The sequence below is a fragment of the Melospiza melodia genome, chromosome 20 (genome assembly GCF_035770615.1).
Source record: "Melospiza melodia melodia isolate bMelMel2 chromosome 20, bMelMel2.pri, whole genome shotgun sequence".
Taxonomy (NCBI): domain Eukaryota; kingdom Metazoa; phylum Chordata; class Aves; order Passeriformes; family Passerellidae; genus Melospiza; species Melospiza melodia.
The window spans coordinates 6,887,586-6,899,647 of NC_086213.1; the positions used below are offsets into that span (position 1 = coordinate 6,887,586).

General features: G+C 44.1%; 2 protein-coding genes across 2 annotated transcripts in view; one reads left to right on the forward strand and one right to left on the reverse strand.

The window, feature by feature from the left end:
- Positions 1-8,363, reverse strand: SNAP29 (synaptosome associated protein 29). Its single transcript, XM_063172781.1, has 5 exons — positions 8,063-8,363; positions 6,479-6,675; positions 6,141-6,226; positions 5,102-5,206; positions 1-4,061 (listed from the first exon to the last, which is right to left on the reverse strand). Exons 1-5 carry the CDS (start codon positions 8,270-8,272, stop codon positions 3,904-3,906), a joined length of 756 nt encoding a protein of 251 aa, XP_063028851.1. The 5' UTR covers positions 8,273-8,363; the 3' UTR covers positions 1-3,903.
- A 327-nt stretch (positions 8,364-8,690) lies between these two features.
- Positions 8,691-12,062, forward strand: part of PI4KA (phosphatidylinositol 4-kinase alpha) — a 54,181-nt gene continuing 50,809 nt past the window's right edge. Inside the window, exons 1-2 of the mRNA XM_063173435.1 lie at positions 8,691-8,909; positions 11,037-11,153. Coding sequence (XP_063029505.1) covers positions 8,691-8,909; positions 11,037-11,153 — 336 coding nt within the window. The remainder of the gene's footprint in view (positions 8,910-11,036; positions 11,154-12,062) is intronic.

A 12,062-nucleotide genomic window follows, 5' to 3' on the forward strand; every position in this document is an offset into this window, starting at 1 on the left:
TTCATGAACAATAAGCACCTTTATTGACTGTCTTGCCATTCAACACTCATTCCATTCAATCTCTTCAACTGCTGAACTACAGTCCAGTTTAGCATTTAAATAAAAGATAATGCAATTTGACTTGTACAAAAAGTGTTATACCTGGGTGGCACAGAATTAAAGTTCTAGTTAAAAAAGCCATAGACACAAATAATCACTACCTGTGATTTGAAAATTAAGTCCTATGTGTTTCAAAGTAAAAATTAACACATATCCTCCATATGATGTTATGCTTATAAAAATGCCTACAAAAATGTTCGTTTAGAAGGCAGACTGGTTGGAAAGTATTTTCTATTTCACCATTTAACAAACGACATCACTTCACAAGGACTACTAGGCAGCAAAATATTTCAGGTGAATTTCACACATTAGAAGAATCCCTGACATCATCATGTCCCAATGATTTTGGTAGGGCCCATACAGCTCAGCACAGCAAAAAAAAAATATGTGTAGTACAGTCTAAAATTCAGCTACATATCATTTGTTACAAGATTTAATTCAATGCTCAGGAAATTTAAAAATTAAATACACCTAGGAGTCCAGTAATCAAGATACTGGTTATTCCCATTCCTTTTCCTTGCTGCTTTTAGAATTTTATATCTGAGTTATGAAGGGCATATGCTGCTTCCCAGTGTTTTAGATCTCTTCAAAATTAATTAGCAAACTTTTTGAGAAACTGGAAATTTGCTTTTTATAAAGAATACTTAAAATGTTTTGGTTTTTTTGCCATCTTCTTCTGACCTTATTAAACTTCTACCCAAGCCAATAAAATTTACCAGAGCTATTTTGCTGCAAGAACACCAGCTTATATGCCAACATGAATATGCAGGCAAAATAATTTATTTTATCAAAAATTAGCACATGAGTGCAAATAAAACTTCTTCTGAAAGTCCTGGACTCTACACAGTTAAAGTTTTTCAACAGTATCCAAGAAGAAATAAAAGTCCATCTGAGGAAACAGTAAGAAAAGCTACTGAAGTAAATCCTTCACTATACATGCAAAATGGCATTTCCTGGAAAAGCAAAAATCATGTGGTTATTTTCCTTTAAACTTCTTTTTCCTGTAGGATGGAAAATTATTCCAAGAGATAAAAAACATCATCACTATTATAAAATAGTGGTGTCTCCTCATGTCAGTTGGACTTAAGTTTGTTATCAGCAAAAATTAATATGAAAGCAGAGACAAGCAATTCAGTTTGTAGCAGAAATTCTTTTATGTCCGTGCACCATTTTTTCCTCCTGCAAAAGAAACCCAATGTGGGAAATGATTCTTTAAAACAAGGCCATTAAAACCAAACCAAAATAATCAATAGAGCAAGAAAACCTAAGGAAAGGCAGGCATACATTACTGAGCAGTGGATGGGGTTGTTAGGAGGAGTTACACCTCTGTATAGACTCCACATGGCTGAGATCCTGGGTTTCTACTCTGCTGGGATCAGGGCATTCTCAAAGCACAAACAGGTATTTATTTATTTCCCTTCCCTGCCTGTGTTTTTAAAGGCATCAAAGATATCCAGGATGCACTGATTATTTCATAAGGCCAGTACAATTAACATTTGCTCAAAAACTTGAGTTAATTCTGTGAAGTAACTTAGACTAAAAATGGAACAGCTTACATGAGAAAGGCAGCACAGTTCACCCTTAAATCAAAGATTTTTGCTTGGATTCAAGCTCCAGATTTCTCACTACACGTAACACAACCAGATCCTCCAGTGACATTTTTCCTTCATGTGCCATAACTTAGTCAAGAAAGTCTCACTCAGTGTCCACCCTTGTTATCAGAGCAAACACTGAATTGTGACCCAGTTGCTTACAGGTGAAGGCAGATTTCACACTAAAAGGAGTGTTAATTAAACAAATAAACTAAACCAGGTATAATCAAAATTTTGATCTTCCTTCACTGAGGTACTGAACATATGAACACTAGCAACTATATAATTTACAAAATAAATGTATCAGCTATCTTGAGACATCAAATTATATAATTAATAAATATTCTAACAGAGTAAGATAATTAATCATGGTATAAACCCAAACAGTAAAATGATATATTAATATTAATAGGGTATTTATAATTATTTATGTGCATAAATGATACAAACTGAAAAATTAAAAAGCAATTAAAGGTACTCAATTGCTCTTGAAGTTTTATGACCCTCCAAAAGAGATGTTTTGTGGGGGGGACTGAAATAAATGCCATCAGTAACAAAGGGAACAGAGGCTCACCTTAAATCTAATTCACAACTCAACCCTGCCTTTATGCCAGAAATAGTATTTTTCCCATAATACTATGTCCAATAAGTGTAGCTTTTTTAGTGATTTATTTTTCTACCAGTGAACTTTCTGGAGACACAGTAAAACAAGAAAGGCTCAGTTTCTCTTATCTCCTTAACAACTGGATGCACCTTGTGGCAAGTGAGCTCAAGGAAACACATCCCTTGAAAAAGGAATGAGTGGGGTGTGAATGTGATATCTGTGAGGGGGACAAGCTTGACAGCCCTGAACACCAAAATCTTTCTTTAATTCATAAGGCAATGTGGCACTAGTTCAAAAGAAGTAACAATCTCTTACTGGCCACACGCTGTCACCTGTGATGTTCCAATACTGACACAGGTCCCTTGGCCTCTCCAAACAGGAGTTCCTTGCTTGTTTTCAAGGCAGACAGCAAGCTGTCGCTGTCATGTCTTCAGGCTGGAGCTGAATTGTGATTTTGTTCTAAGTGACCCTTACAAAAGGACAAAACAAAGTGAAAGCCCAAATTCTATCTGGAAGACTCAAAAAATGGTTTTGGGTTTTTCTTCATTTGCAGGAATTATTCATACCTGCTGAGCCAATGCAGATGCACGTGAACCATAGTGGAGTTTCTTAACAATCACATTAATTAGCAAAGCCCAGCATCTGCTCCAGCTGTAGTCACAGCTGAAATAAATGCTAAAGAATAGTCTTCTACAATCTGCTTGTGCTATCAGATCAACTCTCCATTTCTGAAATGGAAGCTGATTTTTCAAATAACCACCTAAATGAATAAGGTGAGAAACAGCAGAAAATTAAAAACAGATGGTGACCATTTCTGCAAAAGAATCTTTGAGAGCACACACATTTAAGTCCTGATTTTGTTACCCAAACATTTTGGGTCACTGTCAATGAACATTTCTTGCAGACCAGAAGATACCCTTAGAGATCTTTACTGACAAGACTGTAAAAGCAAAAGCATTTAGTTACCCAAACATAAAAACCACAATTTGTGGATGCACCATTTGGGCAAAATCATCTTAGGAAAGGGAACACACACAGGATATTACCATTGCTGCATGACACCCTTGATATTTTACAACTTCCACAGAACAGTCCATTCCTTAAGCCCCAGAAATGCTGCAGAACAGTCACTTAAAAATCTTTTTGCAGCTGGAAATCAGCATTTTTTTCTGAATTTAACATATCTGTAGGTAAACAGAATTAGCAACATTTCTTCTGAACAAAGCAGCACATTCTGTTTCCCCTGCCCCCCTCCCCAAAACAGAGGCAAAAGTGCAGTTCCTTTTCTCATCACACTCCCAGCCAAGGACACTACAGCTCTGTGGAGTGTGAATCCCTCCACACACACAACGTGGTTACACAACTGAGGGGGCTCCCTGACCCAGTGCTGGGGGATTCCTCTCCACATGCACTTTCCCCATGTAGACTAAGAGGAAATGTAAAGTATTGTGCTGACTTAAGGCTATGTAATTTTAATGACAACAGAACCAGTAACAGAGCAGAAAAAAAGGAGAAACAGATACTGCCCAAGATGATTTTTAAGAGATTGGGTTGAGATGAGGCATTCAGAATGAACCAACACTGAACAAAAGAAATTCTAAAAATCCTTTAAAGCTGTCGGACTTTCCTATCAGTGTTTTTAATGTTGACATCCAGTGTCTCTACTTTCTTTGTGAGTCGATCCAACATATCATCCTGCTCCTCTATCTCAGTCTGCAGGCCGAGAGCAAGGCTCTTCAGGCGACTCAGCCCAGAGGACATCTCATCTGTCAGGGGAGAGAGGGACCATCAGGAATCAAAGTGCTGAAACACAGATTATCTACATGGACACTATCAGCATTCCTTCTTCTCCAAAAGCCTGGGTTAGAAAACGTTAGATACAATTCCTCAAGTGTGAGTGTTCCTCTGAAATAGAGGAAGCACTGGCATGTTCATAGTTGTACTGTTACGACCAGAAATGGCCACTTCCTCCTTTTTTACACTTTACATTTGGTGTTAAGCAAATGCTTAACACCAGACTGGATCTTTATCACATGACATAGCCTGTAATGTAGTTTTTACCTTTTTTAAAACATGTATCTCATAGAAAATTTGGTACATATATTCTCCGCTCAGCATACACAGTATGCTCACTACACCTCAACTGTTTTTCTTTAAACTTCATGCAGAGATGATACCAGTGCACTGAAAATTTAAGCAGCTGTTTATCATAGATGGAAAAACTCCCATTTCTAGATTTTCTAAGTGACCAAAAGGTGACAATTTCATTGCATGATTGATTGGTATAAATACTAATTGAAGTCAATAAGTTTTCAACAGCTTGTGAACATAAGAAATGGGCTTCCACTAGCTCTTATGACCAACTATTTTTCTTTGATTTATTCCTTTCTGATTTTTTCCCAACCTCTTCTTTCTAGGTCAGCTACACAGTGACATGTAAGCAAACAGGCGCTTTGTCTACATGCTACAGAACAAAGGAAGGCAAACTCAGCTGAATGGCTTTGAGAAGTAATAAAAAAATTGCAGCAAATCCACAAATATTTAGTGCCTTTCAATTCTTGGCAACGTTTAACAAAACATGTACTTCAAAAGCTGTGCATTGCTTTAAATTGAGTCTAAGCCGATGTACCATGCAGATAGTTTTGAAATGCAAGTACAAGCAAATGATTTTTTAAATTATCACCAAATTTTACATGTTAACTAAACAAAAAAGTGTTGGCAACATATCACTTATTAATTCTATCTGGCTTAGGAGTCAAAAATTCCCAGCTGTAGGACATCAAACAGCTTCAGTTTCCTCACTCACCTAAGTTGGTATCAATTTTCTGGTGGTAAGCTCGCAGTTGTTGGTTCTTTGGGTAGGCATCACTTTGCACTGAAGAAACTAACTCTGCTTTGTTGAAGTCATTGTCTGTTAAAAGTACAGAGTACAGAATATTATATAATAAAGCATGTGAGAAGAGGTTTTGAAGTTTTAGTAAGGCTGTTAAAAATTAGTTTGCACACAGCTGCCAGGAAATCACATAACCAGAGTACCAGGAGTAGTGTGAGACCATTGTCTGTAGGCCAAGATGAACACTTAAGCTACAATTACTCTCTTTCGGGCTGCCACCTGTAGCTCTGGCAGGGAGTTGGGAGAGAAAAGCAAACCGAGCCCCAGCGCCCACCCGAGCGGGACCAAGGGCTGGGACCGTGACCGGAGCCGCTCTGCCCTCTGCTGGACAGAGCTCGGCACTGCACGGACCCCGAGCTCCCAAAGCCTTCATTCCCTTATTCACACATCATCATCGGTATCCGGCTGCTTTCCCACTCTTACTGTGTGAAATAACCCAGGCTCACTCGATAAACAAGCAGTTATTTAGTAGGGAAAAGCCCTCACAGAAGTTAACAATTTGAGAGGAGGAGGAATGAGGCCAAACTCCACACACCACCCTCTGAGAATCAAGAAATAGCTTCTGCATGAAGGGTTAGAATCCATGTCTGAAATAACAAGGACAACGTATCTGAAAACTGTGACAAATAATGGTTAAAAGGAGAACCTCTGAGCGTGCAAAATTTTGGCAAACTTAGGGAAACCCTGTCTGTACACCCTGTGCATTCTCTGCAAATACAAGCACTGGGTCCTTTTAGTCTCTAGCAGGTATAACATCTTCACTTTGGAGATAAAGATTTTAATGGAAACAATTCCCTACAATTCAAAGCATGAAGGCTGGGATACAATCTCCAGATGTTAGGCAGCAAGGTAAGTCAGCAGCTGGGCAGGCTGAAGGGTCTCTGCCTTTATCACTCTGCAAATTTGCCCCACATAGATGACAGGCATTCAGTGTAAAATAAAGTTAACAAACCTGAATTATCTAGCTTCCTTAAATTTGGATGGCTTTCCTGGTATTTTGACTCTTGTTCTTTACTAGACATCATTGCTTCTTTTAACCTAGTAAAAAAAAAAAAAAAAAGAAAGCATTACTATTGACCTTGGCATTAAAGAAAAAAGGCAGCTAGACCACCTCAGGAAAAAATGGAAACAATTCCCTAGAACTCAAAAGATGAAGGGTGGGATACAAATCTTCAGGAGATTTGTCAGGAGTTTGAAAGAACCACCAGACGTTTTATTTTCTGATTTTCTGGTGACATTTCAGAGATGCTGTGAGAGACAAGTCCCAAATGAAAAGTTTATGTCACTTACCTGCTGTTAGCATAGTATTCAGGGGCTCCATTCTGCTCTGGCTTGCTCTCTGGGGGTTTGGCTTTGAAGTAGTTTACCAAGCCCCCCCAGACACTCTTGATGCTGTTGATGTGCCTTTGACTCGTTTTCAAGTCCTGGTCCATTTTATCCACCATCTGCTCCGTGCGCTTCAGAGCCTCTCCCTGCCGGACGAGCTCCTGGGGGCAGTGACAGAGGGAACAGATTTGACATTGGACATTGACAGAGAAACAGATCATAGAGCCAGGATAAACTGAGACACCAAGCAACAAACACTGAACAAAAATAACAGCATTCCTTCACTTGTGCAGGTTATTTCTGAAGGCAAACAGCTTTTTCCCTCGTTCCCCTTCCTCCAGGGATTTCAATTAACAGTTGCTTGTCAGCCACGGCATTAGGCAGCTGTAAAATCCTCATCCCTGTGACATGCTGACACCTTGGCACCTACCACAAACAATCCAGGAGTTTTCTCTACTAGCCTCTTGTCAAGCTGCCATTTTCATCTGTGGCTGACCACCAGGTGGGTGATGTGGTGAAAATGCACAGGTTGATGGCAGGGGAATGAGCAAGCAGGAAAATTTTTAATGAATGACACCTTAACTGGGAAGGATTGTATTTTCACCTTACTAAGATGTTTCTGATAATTTAGAAATAGAATAACCAAAGGAAATAAACACAAACAGAATTTCTTCGGACTTCAGGAATATTTTAGTTAATTTGAGCAGAGTAGGATTTAGGAATTTTCCTATACAGAACTACATTATTTTCTAATTCAGTAGCACAAGCACTATTCCAAAGTAATCCAAAGATTAATGCTGGCAGAAAAGTTGCCTGCAGCCACCACCAGTGCAAAACAAAGAACTTGTGTTCATATTCTTGCTAAAGTCTGGGAAATTTTAGTTGAATATTCTCTTTTTCCCCCCTCTCAATAAAGCACAAACATAGACTTTAAGTTTTACCACAGGCCCTGTGTCAAGCCTGAATTCTTGATTCCTCACTTGTGATTTCCTGGGCAAACCAATCACGAGTCTGAAAGTTCACAGAAGTCCCACCAAGAGCCCTCTGAGCATAAGGACTGGCTGCAGCTCGGGGATGCTCTGGGGTTAATACAGTCAACCACATCACCCCAGGAACATCCCATTATAGCAGATGACACAATGGACAGGAGCTGAGCCCGAGCATAAAGTGCTGAAACAGGGCCTGAGGAATGAAGGAAATGATTAATCAGGGTGAACTGAAGCACATCACAAACAACTAACAGGGAAGGTCCTTCATCTAACCAAAGGAACTGCTAAAAACTTTTTAGTCAGCTAAAAATCAGTAAGAACTGCTGAAAGCAGCTGAAAACACGGCCCAGTCCCAGGCTCAGCACTGCCCAGACACACCGGCTGTAACCGGGATCTTTCCCTCAAAACCCTGAACACACAGGGACAGGTTGGCTGGAAAACCCCGACTAAAGAGGCATTTCAGGAAACTATCGAGGGGGCAGGGAGAACAAGACTCCCCTCCCGGAGGGGGAGCGCAGGGCAACGCGCGGGCCCCGCGGCTGCTCCCGGCCCGACCCACCTCGGAGGCGGCCACGCCGATGCGCTCGGACTCGTAGAGCAGCGACAGGGAGCGGGTGGTGCTGTCGGCGGTGGCGGCCGTGCGGCGCAGCACCTCCTGCTGCAGGTACCGCTGCCGCTCCGCGCCGCCCGCCCCGCCGGGGCCCGCCGGCGCCACATCCTCCTCCTCGTCCTCCGCGAACGGGTTGTAGCTCCTCGGGAGCGCCGACATGGCGCCGCCGATCGCGAGAGTGTCAGCGGGCAGTGCTCGCCTCTCACGGAACCCCCCGAGCCCCCGCCTCTGGCCGTGGCCGCGCCGCTGCTTCCGCCCACGGCACCGAACGCCGGGCGGAAGCGCTGGGCGCAGCCACCGAGCGCCTTCCCCCCCGCGGGGCGGGGTGAGCGCGCCGCAGCGCCGCTGGTGGACAGGCGGCTGCTGGGCGGAACCACTGCGGCGGGGAGGGGGGAAATATGCGGAGAGATGGCTGCGCAGGGAGGGGTGCGCGCAGGGAGGGCGGGCTACCGGGCGGAAGTGAAGCCGCGCTGGGCGCTGCCATCTTTGTGGCGTGATTGGTGCGCCGTGCTCTCGCGGGAGCCGCTGATGTCGCGGACGGGGCGGAACGAGCTGGCCGGCGCCGTTCCCGCACAACATGGCGGCCGCGGTGGCGGCGGCAGCGGCGGCTGCGGCCACGGCGGCCACGGCGGCGGCGGCCGGGACGGCGGCTGCCACGGCCGGGACCGCCGCGGCTCCCTCCGCGGGGCCTGCGGGGCGCGGGAGCAGCGCGGCCACCGCGCGCGGCTTCTACTTCAATACGGTGCTGTCGCTGGCGCGGTCGCTGGCGGTGCAGAACCCGGCGCCTCTGGAGAAGGTGAGGGGCGTTTGTGGGGAGCGGTCGTCACGCGTGGGGCGCTGCGTTTGTGCCGGCTGCAGGGCTGTCACGCGTGGGAGCCGCGTGTGGCGGGGGGGCCGTGCCGCGGGAGGAGTGGCCCCTGTGTGCACAGGAGTCCCGAGGAGCCCGGCCGGTGCCGTTCGTGGCCCCTTCTGGGCACTGTTCGTGCCGTGAGGGCTGTCCGGCCGCCCCTTGGAGCTGTCACGCGTGGGGAGCGGGCTGGGGGCAGTGTGCGTGCCCGCGGGCCGGGAGATGCTCCGGGGGCTGTGCCCTGCCTGGGCGGGGCTGTCTGTGCGCTCTGGGGGATTCTGTCAGCCCCGCTTCGTCTGTCCCTGCCTTCGGGGCAGCCGGGCCTCAGGGATGCTCCTGTGGGCCAACTTGACCCAAAAATTCGGGTCAGCGGCGCACCCTCGGGGCAAGGAACTGGATCTTGCTGCGTGTCCCCCAAATCTGTAGAATATAGTCTTGTGGGAATAATTAGTCTCAACCTAATTAGAGCTGGCTTTCCTCCACGTATGTGGTTAAATCCAGACGACGCAATCAGTGCCGGGTGAAATGTGGGTGAGATGAAGCTCTGCTGAGGGGAGAACTGTGGGGATCCATCCGTGTGAGGGCAGTGCCCTCCCCGCGAGGGGCTCCCCGCTCCCGGGCAGGGATGCACAGTCTGCTGTGCTGGGTCTGGCACCAAGTGACAGCATGTCCAAATTGCTGTCGTGACAGCACCAATGACAGCATGTCCAAATTGCTGTCGTGACAGCACCAAGTGACAGCATATCCGAATTGCTGTTGTGGCAGCACCAAGTGACAGCCTGTCTGAATTGCTTCAGGCAGCAGTCGTGACTAAATAGCTGAAAAAATCACCGCTCTGTGCTGATGAAAACTATAGTGCTTGTTCTGGGCCAGCTGTTGCAGCCTTCTTATTTCTTGTTTTGGAAATGTTCCACTGGGGTGGCAGCCAATGGTGAATAATTTTTCTGTGCCCTGCTCTTGGTTCACAAATATCCGGGGATTTTATTTTTTTTTCCAATTTGACAATACAGCAGTTCAATTATAGTAACAGCTCATATCTAACCAGAGTGGCTCACTCATGTTAGTGTAAATGTTACCTGATGTGGAACACATGCATCAGCAGTCATCTTCCAAAGTTCATATTTCCTCCACTGTATTTTAAAGTGAGCAAGAGGATTATCTGTGTTGTACTACAGGTTTTGAAATTAGAACGTCTGGCGGTTAAAGGACCAGAACCTTGAATTCCACTGAGCATCCAGTCAATTTTTTCTAATCCTCTAGGGACGTTGTTTCTTGATTTAGAAGTTTTGAGGTGGGATATTCAGAGACTTATCTAAATAGGAAGTGACTTGGCATTCAAACATAGGTGAGTCAATCATATTTATTATGAAGGGCCTTTCTAGATAGCATTTATTAACATTAAGGAATATTAACATCAAGGAAATTTGTAAAAAGACAACATGCTTGTTGCATTCCCATTTGTTAGCAATTCTGTTGAAGAGCAAAGTATTTGCAAGGTTTGATGTATTCCTTAAATGTGTGTTTGTTAAGTATGGAGTAAAGTAATAGGTGAATAGTGTGAAAATATTAATTCTGAATACTTAATCTGTTATGTTGAAAGGATTTGAGCAGGAGTCATACACAGGTTGGTAACAGTTAATTGTTCAGTGGTGTATATGTAGGAGGCATTGTTACAGCTGTAATTAAAGCTCCATCCACTTATTTTTTGTTTACAAGAATTGAGTAAATAGAATAAAATTGCCTGCTGCACATTTCCTGCACATCTGAAAGTGAAGTAGTGGAATGAAGGCTTTATCATTCTCAGTACTTTGCTCAAGTGTTGAAGAAAACCTTTAAATTGACACATGTTATAGTAGAAATGCTTGACATCTATTTGAGATTTTTCTGTATTTTTCTGGTTTCTGTCTTTCCTCACTCTTTCCTGGCCCTTGGATGTTCTCAGTGAGATTGATGACCGAAGGAGGGTAATGTTGCCAAATGTATTCCAGAAGGTGGAGATACTGCTGTGCACTTCAAACAAGCTTCAATTTGGTTTCCAATCTTGTTCCACTGTTCTTTCCCTCTGCTGTTTTTCAGGTACAAAAGCTGCTCTGTATGTGTCCAGTGGATTTCCATGGGATTTTCCAGTTGGATGAACGTCGCAGGGATGCTGTTATTGCTTTAGGAATCTTCCTAGTTGAATCTGACCTTCAGGTATTTTTCCCACTTAGGCTACCTATTTACTTTCAAAGATCCTGGATTAATTCAAATTTAGTTGTTCAATTAATGAAAAGTTGGTATTTGCTCTTCATAAAAGTAGATAAAAAGATAAGAGATAAGAGATGGATGCTGTCAGGAGAGCAAGGCAATACTGGTAGGTGTGATAGGCAGTAGCCATGGCACTGCCACAGCCAGACTGCTGCTGTGTTTTCTGGTCATCATGGGCTAAAGCAGAGAAAGGAAAGAGTATCCAGCAGGATTTACTCAAACCAGGTGTGTCATGGCATGTTCTTCCCCACATGCTCCTGACTGACAGGGATGCACTCCTGCAGGCCAGGTTTGCAATAGGCCCTTTCATGGCAGGATAAACAGACAGACAGACAGGGCACACAGGCTGCATTGTACACAAGCATCCCTTCTGTCTGCCAGCAGGGCCAGCACAAGCTGCTTCTCTTCCCTTTGACTGCTGGGCCTGGTATTGTTCTGTGTAGAGGAGGGGAGGCATTCACAGGTCCAATGCTCTTAGACCTCACTTTAAATTCTTTCATATTGCTAAGGTTTGCATCAGGCCTGAATTGCCTCCTGTTTAGTACCCATGTGCTATGGTACAGCTTGCATGGATATTATTGACCTTGTTCTTTTTTATTTTTGCATTTGGTTGGGTTTTTTTATATAAGGCAGCTGTGCTGTGCTTTGATTTGCAGGTGAGGGAGCTGAAGTGTTACATGGTTGTGTTAAATGACTTGTGTAAGGCCCTGGGATGCATCACATGTACTGAATTGGCACTGGCACTCTGAATTTCTAGCTGTCTTAAATTTAATTTGGGAGCTTACTGTCAGTTAATAAAGTGTTTAGGGTTAGGTACTTTTCTGGAACTTTCTTCTCCAGCTTTGACAGAGAATG

Coding starts and splice junctions, on each gene's coding strand:
- SNAP29 (XM_063172781.1), bottom strand. CDS start 8,272: ATGTCGGCGCTCCCGAGGAGCTACAACCCGTTCGCGGAGGACGAGGAG. Junction 6,676..8,062: donor TCGGCGTGGCCGCCTCCGAG/GTGGGTCGGGCC, acceptor CACTGCCCCCAG/GAGCTCGTCCGGCAGGGAGA. Junction 5,207..6,140: donor AAGGAAGCTAGATAATTCAG/GTTTGTTAACTT, acceptor TACTTTTAACAG/ACAATGACTTCAACAAAGCA.